At 42.2% G+C, this 12,685-nt stretch overlaps 1 protein-coding gene across 2 annotated transcripts in view; it reads left to right on the forward strand.

The window, feature by feature from the left end:
- Window positions 1-9,679, forward strand: part of KLHL8 (kelch like family member 8) — a 23,388-nt gene extending 13,709 nt beyond the window's left edge. For both annotated transcript variants that reach the window (XM_038134587.1, XM_038134586.1), the window contains exons 4-10: window positions 1,817-2,003; window positions 2,707-2,850; window positions 3,969-4,080; window positions 5,680-5,848; window positions 6,350-6,509; window positions 7,487-7,688; window positions 8,088-9,679. In XM_038134587.1, coding sequence (XP_037990515.1) covers window positions 1,817-2,003; window positions 2,707-2,850; window positions 3,969-4,080; window positions 5,680-5,848; window positions 6,350-6,509; window positions 7,487-7,688; window positions 8,088-8,211 — 1,098 coding nt within the window. In that variant the 3' untranslated portion in view covers window positions 8,212-9,679. The remainder of the gene's footprint in view (window positions 1-1,816; window positions 2,004-2,706; window positions 2,851-3,968; window positions 4,081-5,679; window positions 5,849-6,349; window positions 6,510-7,486; window positions 7,689-8,087) is intronic.
- Window positions 9,680-12,685: the final 3,006 nt, after the last annotated feature.

Below are 12,685 nucleotides of genomic sequence, written 5' to 3' on the forward strand. Positions count from 1 at the left end.
TATGCTCTCTGTCCTTGCTGTTATGCGCTGTTATGTACTTAAGAAAGGAGGCAAAGCTGTTGGGTTTTCTTACATGGCTAGGAAAGGAAACTAAGAGAGATGTGTCACATCAAGTCGTGTCACAGTATTTGAGACAGGTGTGGAGAGCCTGCAATGGAAAGAATTTGCGTACCATGTGCTGCAAAACATTCCATGGGTCTTTGGAGGTAGGATTGGCTGGGCAGTTTTAGTTGTCACTGAAGTCCAACTTGATTTTTTTTCATTTGGCTGAATTGATAATATTGGCATTATGTGAGTAAGGAGAGGTCCACTGAGATGCAGCTGTCATTGTCTTCATGAATCATTTTTCACATTTCCTAGGAAAACATCACAATGGTTTATTAGCTGTCTTCCAAAAACCTTCAGTTTCATCTAGACTAGCATGAGGTTTTTGGTACAAAAACCCCTTCTTTATTATGCTATACTTAAACTTACAGGCAATATAATTAAAGATTTTTTAAAATAAATTTATATTATTGCCCAGTTATGCTAGCAGATGAGATTAACAGTTGTATTCTTTTGATGGAAACCAGATACTAGATTCAAGCAAAGAAAAAGTAAACCCCTTCTTGTAAATATGGGCTATTTGCCAGAGCATATGGAGACATCAGTTGACTTGGACATTACTGCCAGCAGAAGACATGCCTGGGCTTCTAGGCAATGATTGCTTCTAGGCAATGATGTCATATTCAGCCTTATGGGTTTCACTATTATAATGAGGTTCTGAATTTAACAGCCTAGAGTTCTTACCATGTCTCTAACCTTAGGAGCCTGTCAGCAGGGCTACAGTGGTGCTTTAAAACAGCCTCAAATAAGCATCAAATAAGCTGGGTCAAAATAAAGGAAGAAGTAGGACTGAAAGCAAGGAGGTGAGGAAGAACAGGTAGAGACACATGCTTGCTTCAAGACAAAGATGCTTGTCAGTGCTATAACAGCTCTATCCTGCTGTGTGAGCTCTGAGAAACACTGGAGATACTGGACTTCTGCACCATTGCTGTTGAGCCAACTGAGAGCTGCTTGAAAGTGTTGACTCCGAACCTTAGGAAGTCAGGTGGAGATTTGCTTCAGTTCCCCCCACTAACATCTGATTGTACTTTGTATTCTGCACTGTTTGTCTTAAAAACAAGGACAAAAGGTTTGCTAAAATAAATGGCAGGAAGGATTTAGAGAAGGAAACAATTATTACTTTTTTAAAGTAATATTTATTACTCTCAATTATTACTCTCTCAATATTTATTACTTTTTTTTAAGCTTGAAGTCTGCCAAGTCTGCCTTGAAGAAAGGTGTTACTGCACTAGCAATACCTCCTTTATAGACCCTTAGTTCATGGTGACTATGTGTTTCCTTTTTTACTTGCCACCCAAAGAAAATGAGCCACTTTCCAATGAAAAAGCCCTCTTATATTGGCATAGCAGTGAGCTGAATATTCATACCCAACAGCAGACTAATCTGACAAAGCCCTGGTAATGCCACAGGTGCTGCCTGCATCACACTGGGCAGGTGCAGGTGCAGCATGGACAGCAGCTCATCTCTTTCCTCAACACAGCCTGGGCCAAGGAACATTTCTCCACTGAAATGCAAATGGTTGTAGCAAACATTATCACAAAAAAGAACTCATATCACTGTTGTCTGGAGCAACTCTGAGAGCTGCTCTCCTTATTGAGAAGCATGGGGCTGCCAGCTTGCTCCAGAGCTGCCAGCTGCTGCATGTGCAGCACTGCATGATCACACTCAGCAGTTTAGCCACTTTCTCCAACTGTGTTCATTTCTGTGTCAGGTACGGCTGCCTCTCTTGCCCATTTGTTTCCTTATGGGTGTTGTGGCAAAGGAAGAGATTGTCAAGCAGAATCTAAAATGTAGGGATTTGCTGGATGAAGCAAAGAACTACCACCTTCACCTGAGCTGCAGGGCAGTGCCTGACTTTGAGTACTCCATTCGCACAACACCAAGGAAGCAGACTGCTGGTAATTAAATGTGTGTCTGGTTACCCAGTAGGGAGTGGTGTGGAGAAAAAGCAGCACATCTGTGCAGGTGTCTTGATATCAAGCAGGTTTAGCTTGATATCGAGGGTTGTTAACGACTTAATGCAGAATTGGGAAAGCCATTATGTACCTCTGGTATTTCAGTAATGTGCTGCATTTTCCTAGCAGAACTTTAGCAGTCATTTTCTTTCTTTAAAGCATTAATAATTTATCTGGATTAGCTCTTTCTGTATTAAAGCTAGAGCTGTTATGTGTGTTATGACCAGGCAATCTGTTCAAAGCTGTACTGAAAACAGTGGACAGTTATCTTTTGGTGTTGAAGGTTGAGCTAACTTTTAAAGTCTTTGACTAACCTACCCCAAAAGTGAGTGATGAATGTTGACTGCAGATCATAATTTCTATATAATTATATTTAACAAACAGTGGATTTATGCCCTTAAGCCAAACCACAAAAAGCATATTTAAAATAGGCATTGTTTTTACAAGAGCATAGATAGCTAATTGCCATAGCAGTATGTCAAACAAAGGCCAAAATCCAGTACCCAGTTATGAAGGGCAATGACTGTGCTCCTTGAAGTGAAATTCAGCTTCCCCCAAACTACCTAATTTTCAGTTTGCTCTGCTATACAACTGTTTTTGCCCATCCTCCTGCTAGTTCTCTGTAAACCTGTTTTGTGTTCTCCAGGTGTGCTGTTCTGTGTCGGTGGCAGAGGTGGATCAGGGGACCCCTTCCGCAGCATTGAGTGTTACTCCATCAGTAGGAACAGCTGGTTCTTCGGCCCTGAAATGAGCAGCAGGAGGAGGCATGTGGGTGTGATCTCTGTGGGAGGTCAGTTGCTATTCAAGCAACCCCAGGCGAAAAGGACTTCTTTGCTCCTTTTGTAGAGTTAGTACTTTTACTAGCTGTACAAGAAGTAAACTAATTGCTTAATTGTTGGATAGTCTACAGTTTAGTAAAGCTTCTCCCCCTTTGAAGGAATGTTTGGTCCTGAGCCAATCCAAGGCTCTGCTTAAGGAAAAAACATTACTGCGAACTGACAGAGTTGGGCTGTTTGGACTTGGGAAAAGACCTTATTGTGGCCTTTCTGTACTTTACAGGCTTTTTAGTGGGGCCTGTTGCAATAGGACAAGAGGTAATGGTTTTAAACTAAGAGAGGGTAGATTTAAACTAGATATCAAGCAGAAGTTTTTTACAGTGAGGTTGGTGAAAACCTGGAACAGGTTGCCCAGAGAGGTGGTAAATGTCCTATCTCTGGAAGTGCTCAGGGTCAGACTGGATAGTGCTATAAGCAATCTGAAAATGAAAATGTCCCTGTTCATTGCAGAGACTAGATGAACCTTTAAAGGTTCCTCCCAGCCCAACTGAACTGTATATAGCTTCTGGCCTTAAATAGGTGATTTTTAAAAATCCATTTATAAAGAAATGGCCTTAAACACCAGTCACCCAGAATTTGCTAGTACTTGTACTTGCTCCCTTCCTACTTAAATCCATCCTAGAAAGTTACTAAGACCATAACTCTTCCAAGAGCAGACCTGGCTTAATTTTTGGGTCTCCATCTTCTGAAAACAGATCTGTGCAGTCCAGAACAGCTTAGCACCAATCATGCAGCTTTCTCTTGTACTTAGCAGCCCCTCTGTTGCTGCAGCAGAACAGAGATCATTTTTCTTCATATAAAATCTGGAGAGACTGGTACATGTGTCTGAACTGATTTGACCTGCAGTTCTTAAACCATGGAACGGTTTTTTGTTTACATAATCTCAAACTTTGTATAAAAGTTCACATTGGAATAGATTCCTGGTTGAGTACAGCATATAAAACTCTGATGCTGAAAACATTTAAAAACCTTTATTTGACCTCTTTGTCTCCACACAGGCAGAGATATTATATAAATGAAAACTCAAATGTTGCCAAGCAATCTCTGTTTTAAAAGATGTCTGTGTGTTCAGGTAAAGTCTACGCTGTAGGTGGACATGATGGAAATGAACACTTAGGAAGCATGGAAGTATTTGATCCTCTCACGAACAAGTGGATGATGAAGGCATCAATGAACACAAAGAGGTATATGTGTCCCACACTCTGAGTCCTAGTCTTTGGTGTACCATTTCTTGGCAATGCTGAAAATCATCCTGTCTGTCCTGTGTTTTCTGGGAGTTTCCAAACTGTTCTATTTCTAGGAATTTCTTTCCCCTATTTTGGAGCTTTATGCTATGAATGTATCACCCTTCTGTTCTTCTTTTGGAGGAGCTGGCTTCTGGACCAGGGACATCTTCTACTCCAACTATGCTTGCATTCTGGTATCCAGGGCCTTTCTGCTGAGCCCAGTAAACAACTTGGAACTGATGAACTGGTTCTGTGGGGTTTTTGCTCTTTTTAGGAATGAGTGAGATAACTGCCAGCATAACATGAGAAGTGAAATACTTCATAGTGAAAATTTAAAAAAGTTAAATACTACACCAGGAAACAAATAGCTGCCCATGTTTTTCACACAAAAGGCAGTCAGATTGAGGACTTTTTTTTTGTATTGACATTTAAGATTCTTATAAGGAGTTACTGGACTCACAGATCTGTAATTTTTTTTCCTGCTGTTATTTAAATCAATGTCCCTAATTCTGCATTCCGTTGTTTTGTTTGTTGTTTTTCAAAGCATCACGTGCAAGTATGAGGGAAATAATAAGTATGGCTTAAGTCTGAAAGCTATTTGTAGCTGTGACCTAGTTAAAGTAGAAGACCCAGACTCCTAGAAGTGGCTTGCTCTACTTCTTCCATCCTGCCACCACCCCAGGGCATAATCTCAGCAACAATCAGCCCTAGATTTCCATTACATTTATTACTGAGTACCCAGGTAAATGAAAGGGTTGCTGTGCCTTGGCTACCTCCCAGCTCCACTCCTCCCATTCGTGGAAGTCTCTGAATACTTAGTGGAGAAAAATGCCACCATGAAGTGGTGTCTGTGTTACCTGCTGAGGCAATTTAAGATAAGGATATTGCCACAGTGTTTGTTCTGTAGAAAGATTGTGCCTCGATTGCTCCTGCCTCAGTATCTCTGAACCTTCCCTCTTTAATGAGACAACAATGTTGTTGGTAACATGGTAATTCACCTCACTTGGTGGTTAAAGCAGAAACTTAATAGTCATATTCTAGACCCTACTTTCAATTTTATAACACTGATTGTACTCTAATATTGGTAGATTTATTAGAAACAAATCTGACAATCATTTTAACACTCAATTAAAAAACACCAGAATAGAAGAAACTGCACTTAAATCTTGCTTGAGTTCAACTAATTAATGTCCAGCACAGGTTTGCTTTTTAATATGTATTAGTATCAACCCCAGTCATTCTCAAATAGTGGCAGCCAGCTATAGCAACGAAGTTAAAATCAGTAGGTTTTGGTTCATCTTCAGATTTAATAAAATAGAGAAATCATATCATGTCATGTATACAAGTGTGTGAGCAGAAGACTTGGCCTCAGAGTTGACATTCAGTGAAAAGGACACAGGTGTGCAGAGGGCCAGCAACATGATTTCCTATAAACATCACTTTTTAAATTTCTGTGACTCTTTTCCCCCTAGTTTGAAACAGGTGCCATTCATGTACCATAGCACTTGCTGTGTGGTTAAGGACTTGCACTGAGGTGTTGCTGATGTGGTTCCCTAGGAGAGGCATCGCCCTGGCGTCCCTGGGCGGCCCCATTTATGCCATTGGGGGCTTGGATGACAACACGTGCTTCAGTGACGTGGAGCGCTATGACATTGACTCAGATCGCTGGAGCACCGTGGCTTCCATGAACACTCCCCGGGGAGGCGTCGGCTCCGTAGCCCTGGTGGTGAGTCACTGCTTGGGAAGCCGCCTGCTTTTCAAAGCTGCATTCACAAGACAGAACGCAAGGTCTGAAACAAAATGCAGATGGTGGGGCTGAGCACTTCTAGTCATCAACATCCTGTGCAAAAAGTGAGGATACTTATTTACGATAGTACTCATAGCAAATCAAACTGTTTCAAAAGTATTTGAGGTACTGGGAGGAGTACTGTTCTGATGATATGGATAGTGCTTCCTATCTCACTCAGCTGTCATGGTCATTATGTTTAAAGGTACCAAATGCATGCTGTACTTTAACCCCTCCATGCTCTGAAAAATAGCTGCAACACTGCAAAACTGTTGCACTTCTTTCATTGGAAGAGATAGAATTTAAGTTAGATAATTAAATCTGTGGTTGGAATTCTTAAATGAAAGTGCATATACCACATTTTCATATAATTTTAACACTGCTTATGAAAAGCTGAGTAAAGGCAACTACATCAGAAATCTTTGTACAACTGTTTTCCAGAACCATGTTTACGCCGTGGGTGGCAATGATGGTGTAGCATCTCTTTCAAGTGTGGAAAAATATGATCCCCACTTGGATAAGTGGATAGCAGTAAAAGAGATGGGTCAGCGAAGGGCTGGGAACGGTGTCAGTGAGCTCCACGGCTGCTTGTATGTTGTGGGTGAGTAGGGATGTGGCATTTTGTAGTGCTGCTGCTGCTGCCATGTGCTTGGCTTTGGAAGAGGCTGTTGTTGCTAGAGGAACCGGAACAGATAGAGCTGACCTGTACTTGGTGTTCTTGGGCAGGAGAAGAATGCATGCACAACCAGGTCATGCTTAAACGAAGACACATTAGCAAGGAAATGAAAAGCAGCTCCTAACCCACATTTCAAGAGGGCTGATCTGTTCAGGACAATATGTCTTTATTAGAAAATCCTCTCAAGACTCACTACTCTTGAGTTTCCTTTTAGGAAACAATTCTTAAGTTCATGTGCTTTCAAACATAACTCCAGTTGTGTTCCGAGTGTAGACAACAGTAGCTTTTTTTGCACTTGTTCCACAGCTTCTTGTCTTGTGTGCCAGCTTGTATTTACCTGCTTTCCTGAGAGAGGAAGATGCCAAGTAGGTGTGCCACAGTGATAGTTTAAAAAGCTCTGACTTGTGTATTATTGTAAGTGCTTAAATAGTTTTGAACAAAATGCTCCTCTGACAGTTTCCCCAGCAAGAGGAATGCATCACTAAGTCTTATATGAAATTTTTTTCCCTACTCAAATGTTTGCCAATGCTGTAATTTGAGAACACTTCTAGAGTGTGTTTTGCATAAAGTAAAATAAGTTTGAGACCATCCTTTTACTGGTGTTAGGTTTCTTTCTCTTCTGATTGGGAAGCTGTTTCATTATAAATATGATGAATTCAGAGAGAAAAATAATAAAATTAGAATCCTTGCAACTTGAGTAGAAGAAAGTTATTGCGCCGGGTGATGCTTGAGCAGTGAGAAGAGGGTGAGCTGTTAGATTAATTTTTAGGAGCTTGTAAAGTTCTGGTAAGGAGAGTGCTGGACAGGACCCCCTGAATGCTAAGAATGATCTGATAATGCCAGTCTTGGATATTCCCTGCACCAGGAGTGCAAAAAGCTGACCCTGTGATGGTTGTTTGCAGGTGGGTTTGATGACAACTCGCCCCTGAGCTCAGTGGAACGGTTTGACCCACGCTGTAACAAATGGGAATACGTGGCAGAGCTCACAACTCCAAGGGGTGGTGTTGGCATAGCAACACTGATGGGAAAAATTTTTGCAGTTGGAGGTCATAATGGCAACGTGTACCTGAATACAGTGGAAGCATTTGATCCCATAGTGAACAGGTAATTTCAAATGTTTTGTTTGTCCTAGTAAGACAAGGAAATCTGCCTGTATGAAAACATAGTGGCATAGAAGCAGTGTGAGGAGGAGCCTAGCTGTTGTTTCCTGGTAATAACTGAGTCATATCCATGGCTATCAATGCAGGACTCCTGTTTATATCACTAGGGCATTCTTGTAAATATTTAAGTACCTCCTCCTCCTCCTCTGCTTCTCTCTATTCCTTGTCATTGCCCTTTCATTCAGTAACAATCTATATTCTTGTTTCAGTCCGATTTTGCACTAAATGGGGCGCATTTTTGTGCAGAGTGAAGAGTTAGGCAGTGAAATAGAATTTCAGGCACAGAAAATACTTTCAGGTTGCTCAGAAAGGGCAGGAACTTACTTTTCTTTTTCTCCTGTAGGTGGGAACTCGTGGGCTCAGTGTCACACTGCAGGGCAGGGGCGGGCGTGGCCGTGTGCTCCTGTCTCAGCAGCCAGATCCGGGATGTGGGCCAAGGATCCAGCAACGTTGTGGATTGCATGTGAGCTCTGCCGCCTCCTCCAAATTCCAAAGGAATGCTACAAGGGAGGCACCACAGAGCTTCTAAACACTGTGTTTTGTATGCTAGGTAAAGGAATAAATCCAGTACATTTTCTTTGTGAAAATGGTATTTTCTGCAACTGTAAAGCTTTTGGTGGCTTTCTATCAATAGTCATACAGAAAAGCATGTGGAAACATGGAATAAAAGTGTGACTCACAGGAACAAACCTGCCAAGATCTGCAATCATCCCATTTTTGAGAAGCTGCAATTTCAAAATACTTTGAGGCAGCTGTTGCAAGGACTCCATATTGAACTGTAAATCAGGCATGTGGTAAGGAGAGCAGCAGCAGCTACTGCTGCTGAGCTTCCCCCAACAGCTCTGCTATGTGTTCTCTGGAGGACTCAAGTGCCATTTCATTTAACTTATTCTGGAATGGAGTTTTAAACGTTTCCTAATTGTACAAGAGCTTTGTAACAGAAGGCATCTCTAATTTTAGAGGTAACGACATCTCTGATGTACCCCGAGATAACTGAGGCAGAGAAGTTCACTTCTTACCTCCCAAGGGAATGCTGGCAGCATTGAAAATGGCAGGGATTCTGTCTGAAAACTGTCTTTCAAAGTACTTTCTCAAGCTAATAAGCTTGTTAGAAAGCTACAAAGATTCTTGACCTGAGTTTAGCCACTGGAATACTGCCATTCTCTAGTGTTCCATAAAATTTGTAGTTACTACCCCCTTTCCAAAGGAGAGTTTCTGTTGGGAGGTCCTGAAGTAACCAGTACAATTTGTCGTATTTTGAGATGATAGTGTGTAAAAATGTCGGCTTCAGTGGTGTTTTGAATCACCATTTTTACAGAAAATGGAAATGCATAATAAAATTTGTGGTATTCTGTAAAACTTTTTAAGTGCAATGCTAGAAGACTCAACTGATTTCAGTATCCAGTAGCAGCTCTGGTAACGTTCTCAAGTTACTTGCTCTTTTAAGGGAGCAGATAAATGACCTCAAAACCTTAAATGAACCAAAGAGAGTCAGCAAGAAAGATAATTTGGAATAAACCAGTACTTCCATCAAAAATTGAGATGGCAACATAACAGCCCTGCACACAAAGATGTCTTGTTACACCATTACAAACCCTGAATCCCAGGTAAAGTCCTGCAGGAAAGACTGCAGATTCCTGTTCCTGCATCACCTTGAACAGATTGACAACTGACAATCCTTTGTGACCAAAGTTTCACAATTACCAGGTTGTTCCAAATGCCCAGGGAGAGCAGCAAACTTCTCTGTATTCAGGACCTGGAAGAACAGGAAGGACAGCCGGAGTGAGGAGGCACAGTCATGTTTTTCTGCTAAGTTACTATCATTTGGCTTTCCTGCCCAAAATAGCTTTGCACTTTGGTGCTTTTTGCACCCAGGGACAAAGGGAATGGTACTGTAAATAATGAAATATTGCAATAAAACATTTGTACTTCAAAGCACCTCCTTTGTTGTATGTCTGGAGCATCCTGGTGCTGGGAAACATTACGGCATTGAGTATTTTTTGGTTTCTGCAGTGAATATTTCTCAACAGGAAGCTTCTGTTAGCAGAGAAAATCCTGCATTACCGCAATGGGCTGCACCACCCTGCTGCCCTCCTCACAAGGTGTGTTACCCTCGTGGGTCTTGACCTGACTCTGATGTGTGGAAAGGAGGGATAAAGGTTCCCTGTCTGGGACCAAATGGATGTCCTGGCTAACATAAACCCTGAGTTTACCAAATGGCCCTGACTGTGTGTAGTGGTTTTGCATGGGAGGCACTCATGGAAGTCATGTAAGGAGAAAACTGACACACCTCTGTGAATACTCATGTAAAAAAATGAAAAATCATGGGAAATCTCTTTCTTTTCTGGTAGGCAAAGTGGTTACAGAGGCTGGGCCGAGCGGCCCCTGCCGCAGGCCAGGCCCCCTTCTAAACCAAAACCACTATGCTGTGAAACCAGGTAGCCCGGCAGTGCAGGTTGCCAGCTGATGCATTTCTCCTCTTGACGGGAAAGTTTGGCACCTGTGGGTGCAGCCTGTGGGTGACACATGCGTGTGGACCACACTGACCACATCACCTGCCAAGTACCAAAGGGAGAAGTAGCAGGGAAATCAGGTTACAGCAAAGGCTCTGGGATTCTCTGCCATGTGGCAAGAGCTGGAAGTCACATGGTACTAGCTCCGAACAGGATCCTAAAACAGGCATCTCATTTGTATTTTCAATGTACGCCCCCGCCCCAACACTCTTGTTCAGGGCTCTGGAGTTGTATCCCTAAGGACTGGCAAGAAAACTGCAAAGCAGGTTTACAGGGAACAGCCCTGTTCCCAGAACAGTGGTGTCCCACATTGTTAATCTTGGATGGCACCACAGGTAAATACATTTTGTACAGAACTGGTTTTAGAATCGCTATTGCTGGAAATGTGCTTATGACGACAAAGTATAACAAGAAATAAAAATACAGGATTACTGTGGTGACAAACTGCAGTGACCTACCTGCACATAAAGCTGTTGTGATTTGACACCTGTCCTGGCAAGGGGACTGTGATGACAAAAGAATATCCCTTCCACTCCATGCTGAGGGACAGAGCAGCCACACAGTGGTAGGAGGCCCCTACCCCTCCCACCTTATTTATTTACGTTCAAAGGGGATTGTGGTTGTGATAAATAGGTGTGATTTGTGCTGACAAAATTGAAACAGTAATCAATATTGATACAGAAATTAATATTTGGAAATAATAAAACAGTTAAAAGGTAAATGCCAAGAAAGGAAGGGGGAGGAGGGGTCCCCCCTCTTTTCCTGCAGATGTTCAGAACAGGAAGAAGCAAGAGATAACTATTACTAAATTTATCTGGAAGAGAGGAGAATTTGGTTGGACACCAGGAAAATGATAATTATATGAGATAATGTTAGAACATAACATTGGCTTGTATTATGTTAGCTTTGGCTTATACTATACCAGTTTGGTGCGCATGTGTAATCCAAAAGGTGAAATAAAGGACACCGAGGAAGAGGAGAGGCCTTCTTCAAATATGACCCCCAAAGAGTGGTGCGACCACCTAAAAGAATGGTGGAGCACACGTCGTAAAGGTGATGACGAGGGTGGAGATACAAGTGTGATGAATCGAAAATGGGAGGGGATGGTGATGACATACAGCATAAAAAAGGGGAATCTTGGCTTGACAGGCTTGTACGTGAGATGGCGGGGGTCCAAAAGCCCTGCACTCAGTACCTCGTGCGTAGCCCGCGCGGATTTTTTTTGGTTCGGTTTTGTTTTGTTTGCTTATGCGCTGTTATCAGAACCAAATTATTCCTTATTTTAACCAAATTATATTGTCAATATTTTGAGTGTATTCAATTTTACATATATTAAGCTACTTAATTAAAATTGCTGCTACATTTAATTTTTTTGGTTTTTTTTCTTGATTGGATAATTGGGCAAATATAACATGGTCCATTTGGTTATACTTTCCCAGCTTCAAATACTATTTAATACTCCTCTTTCCCAACAGAATTTCATTCCTAATACAGCCATTCTGGCAGCAAAACTATTTGGATTTGACATCCTACTAAAATACTCAGCTAAGAACAGAAAGTTTTATAAGGCAAAGCCTATGATACTTGTATTTTTTAAAATATAAACCAAATACATGCGTCCACTTCTGTCAGAAAGACTGCAGACTTCCCTCCTGTTTAAACACCGTCTGGGAAAATGATTTCAACTATAAATGCCTGCCTGCAGAGGGGGATGCAGCCCTGCAGAGAACTGGGCCCGCCCTGGCAGAGATCTCTACTCTCACTGTGTGTTTATCAACACAACCAAAGGGCATCAACCAGTGGCCTCGGGATGCTGCACGGGAGAAGCAGCAGGAGGCAACAATGATCCCAGCCAGGAGGGATACCCTGCCTGTCTCCAGGATCTTTCAGATGCAGTGGAATTTGGGGGCAGTCACTGCAGTGTCAGTGTTGGTAAGCCTTGTAGGGTTAACATACTATGCCCATAGATCAGACTGAACATGTCAGAAACAATTTATTCATCAAAACCAAAGAAACCTTGCCTGTGATCTGTGTAAGGGTCTTACACAGAGAGAGAAGTGGGAAGGTAATTAAATAACAGCAGGGCTGGCAGCAGATTCAGAAACCAGCACTTGGGTGAGCCTCTTCCTCACTGCATTCAAGGTGAGTAATAGTGATGCAGACGGTACATCAGTTCCAAGGGTATTGAGGTGCCAGATTCTATGAGATCATTTTGCTGCCATTAACTTTTTGTGTGCAGTTACTTAAAATCAGGGTGCCTTCCTATGTCATGTGTGGAGACCCTCGGGGACATCCCCTAAGTTAGGGAGACACAAGAAGCTTCCCTCAAAAAGCTCTTAAGACCCCATTGGCTTCTTCCCCTGTTCCTGTGTCCCTGAGCCACACCCTCCCTATTCCCCCATTGGCCCTTGTCTTTGTACTGCCCCGA

The sequence above is a fragment of the Motacilla alba genome, chromosome 4, assembly GCF_015832195.1.
Source record: "Motacilla alba alba isolate MOTALB_02 chromosome 4, Motacilla_alba_V1.0_pri, whole genome shotgun sequence".
NCBI lineage: Eukaryota > Metazoa > Chordata > Aves > Passeriformes > Motacillidae > Motacilla > Motacilla alba.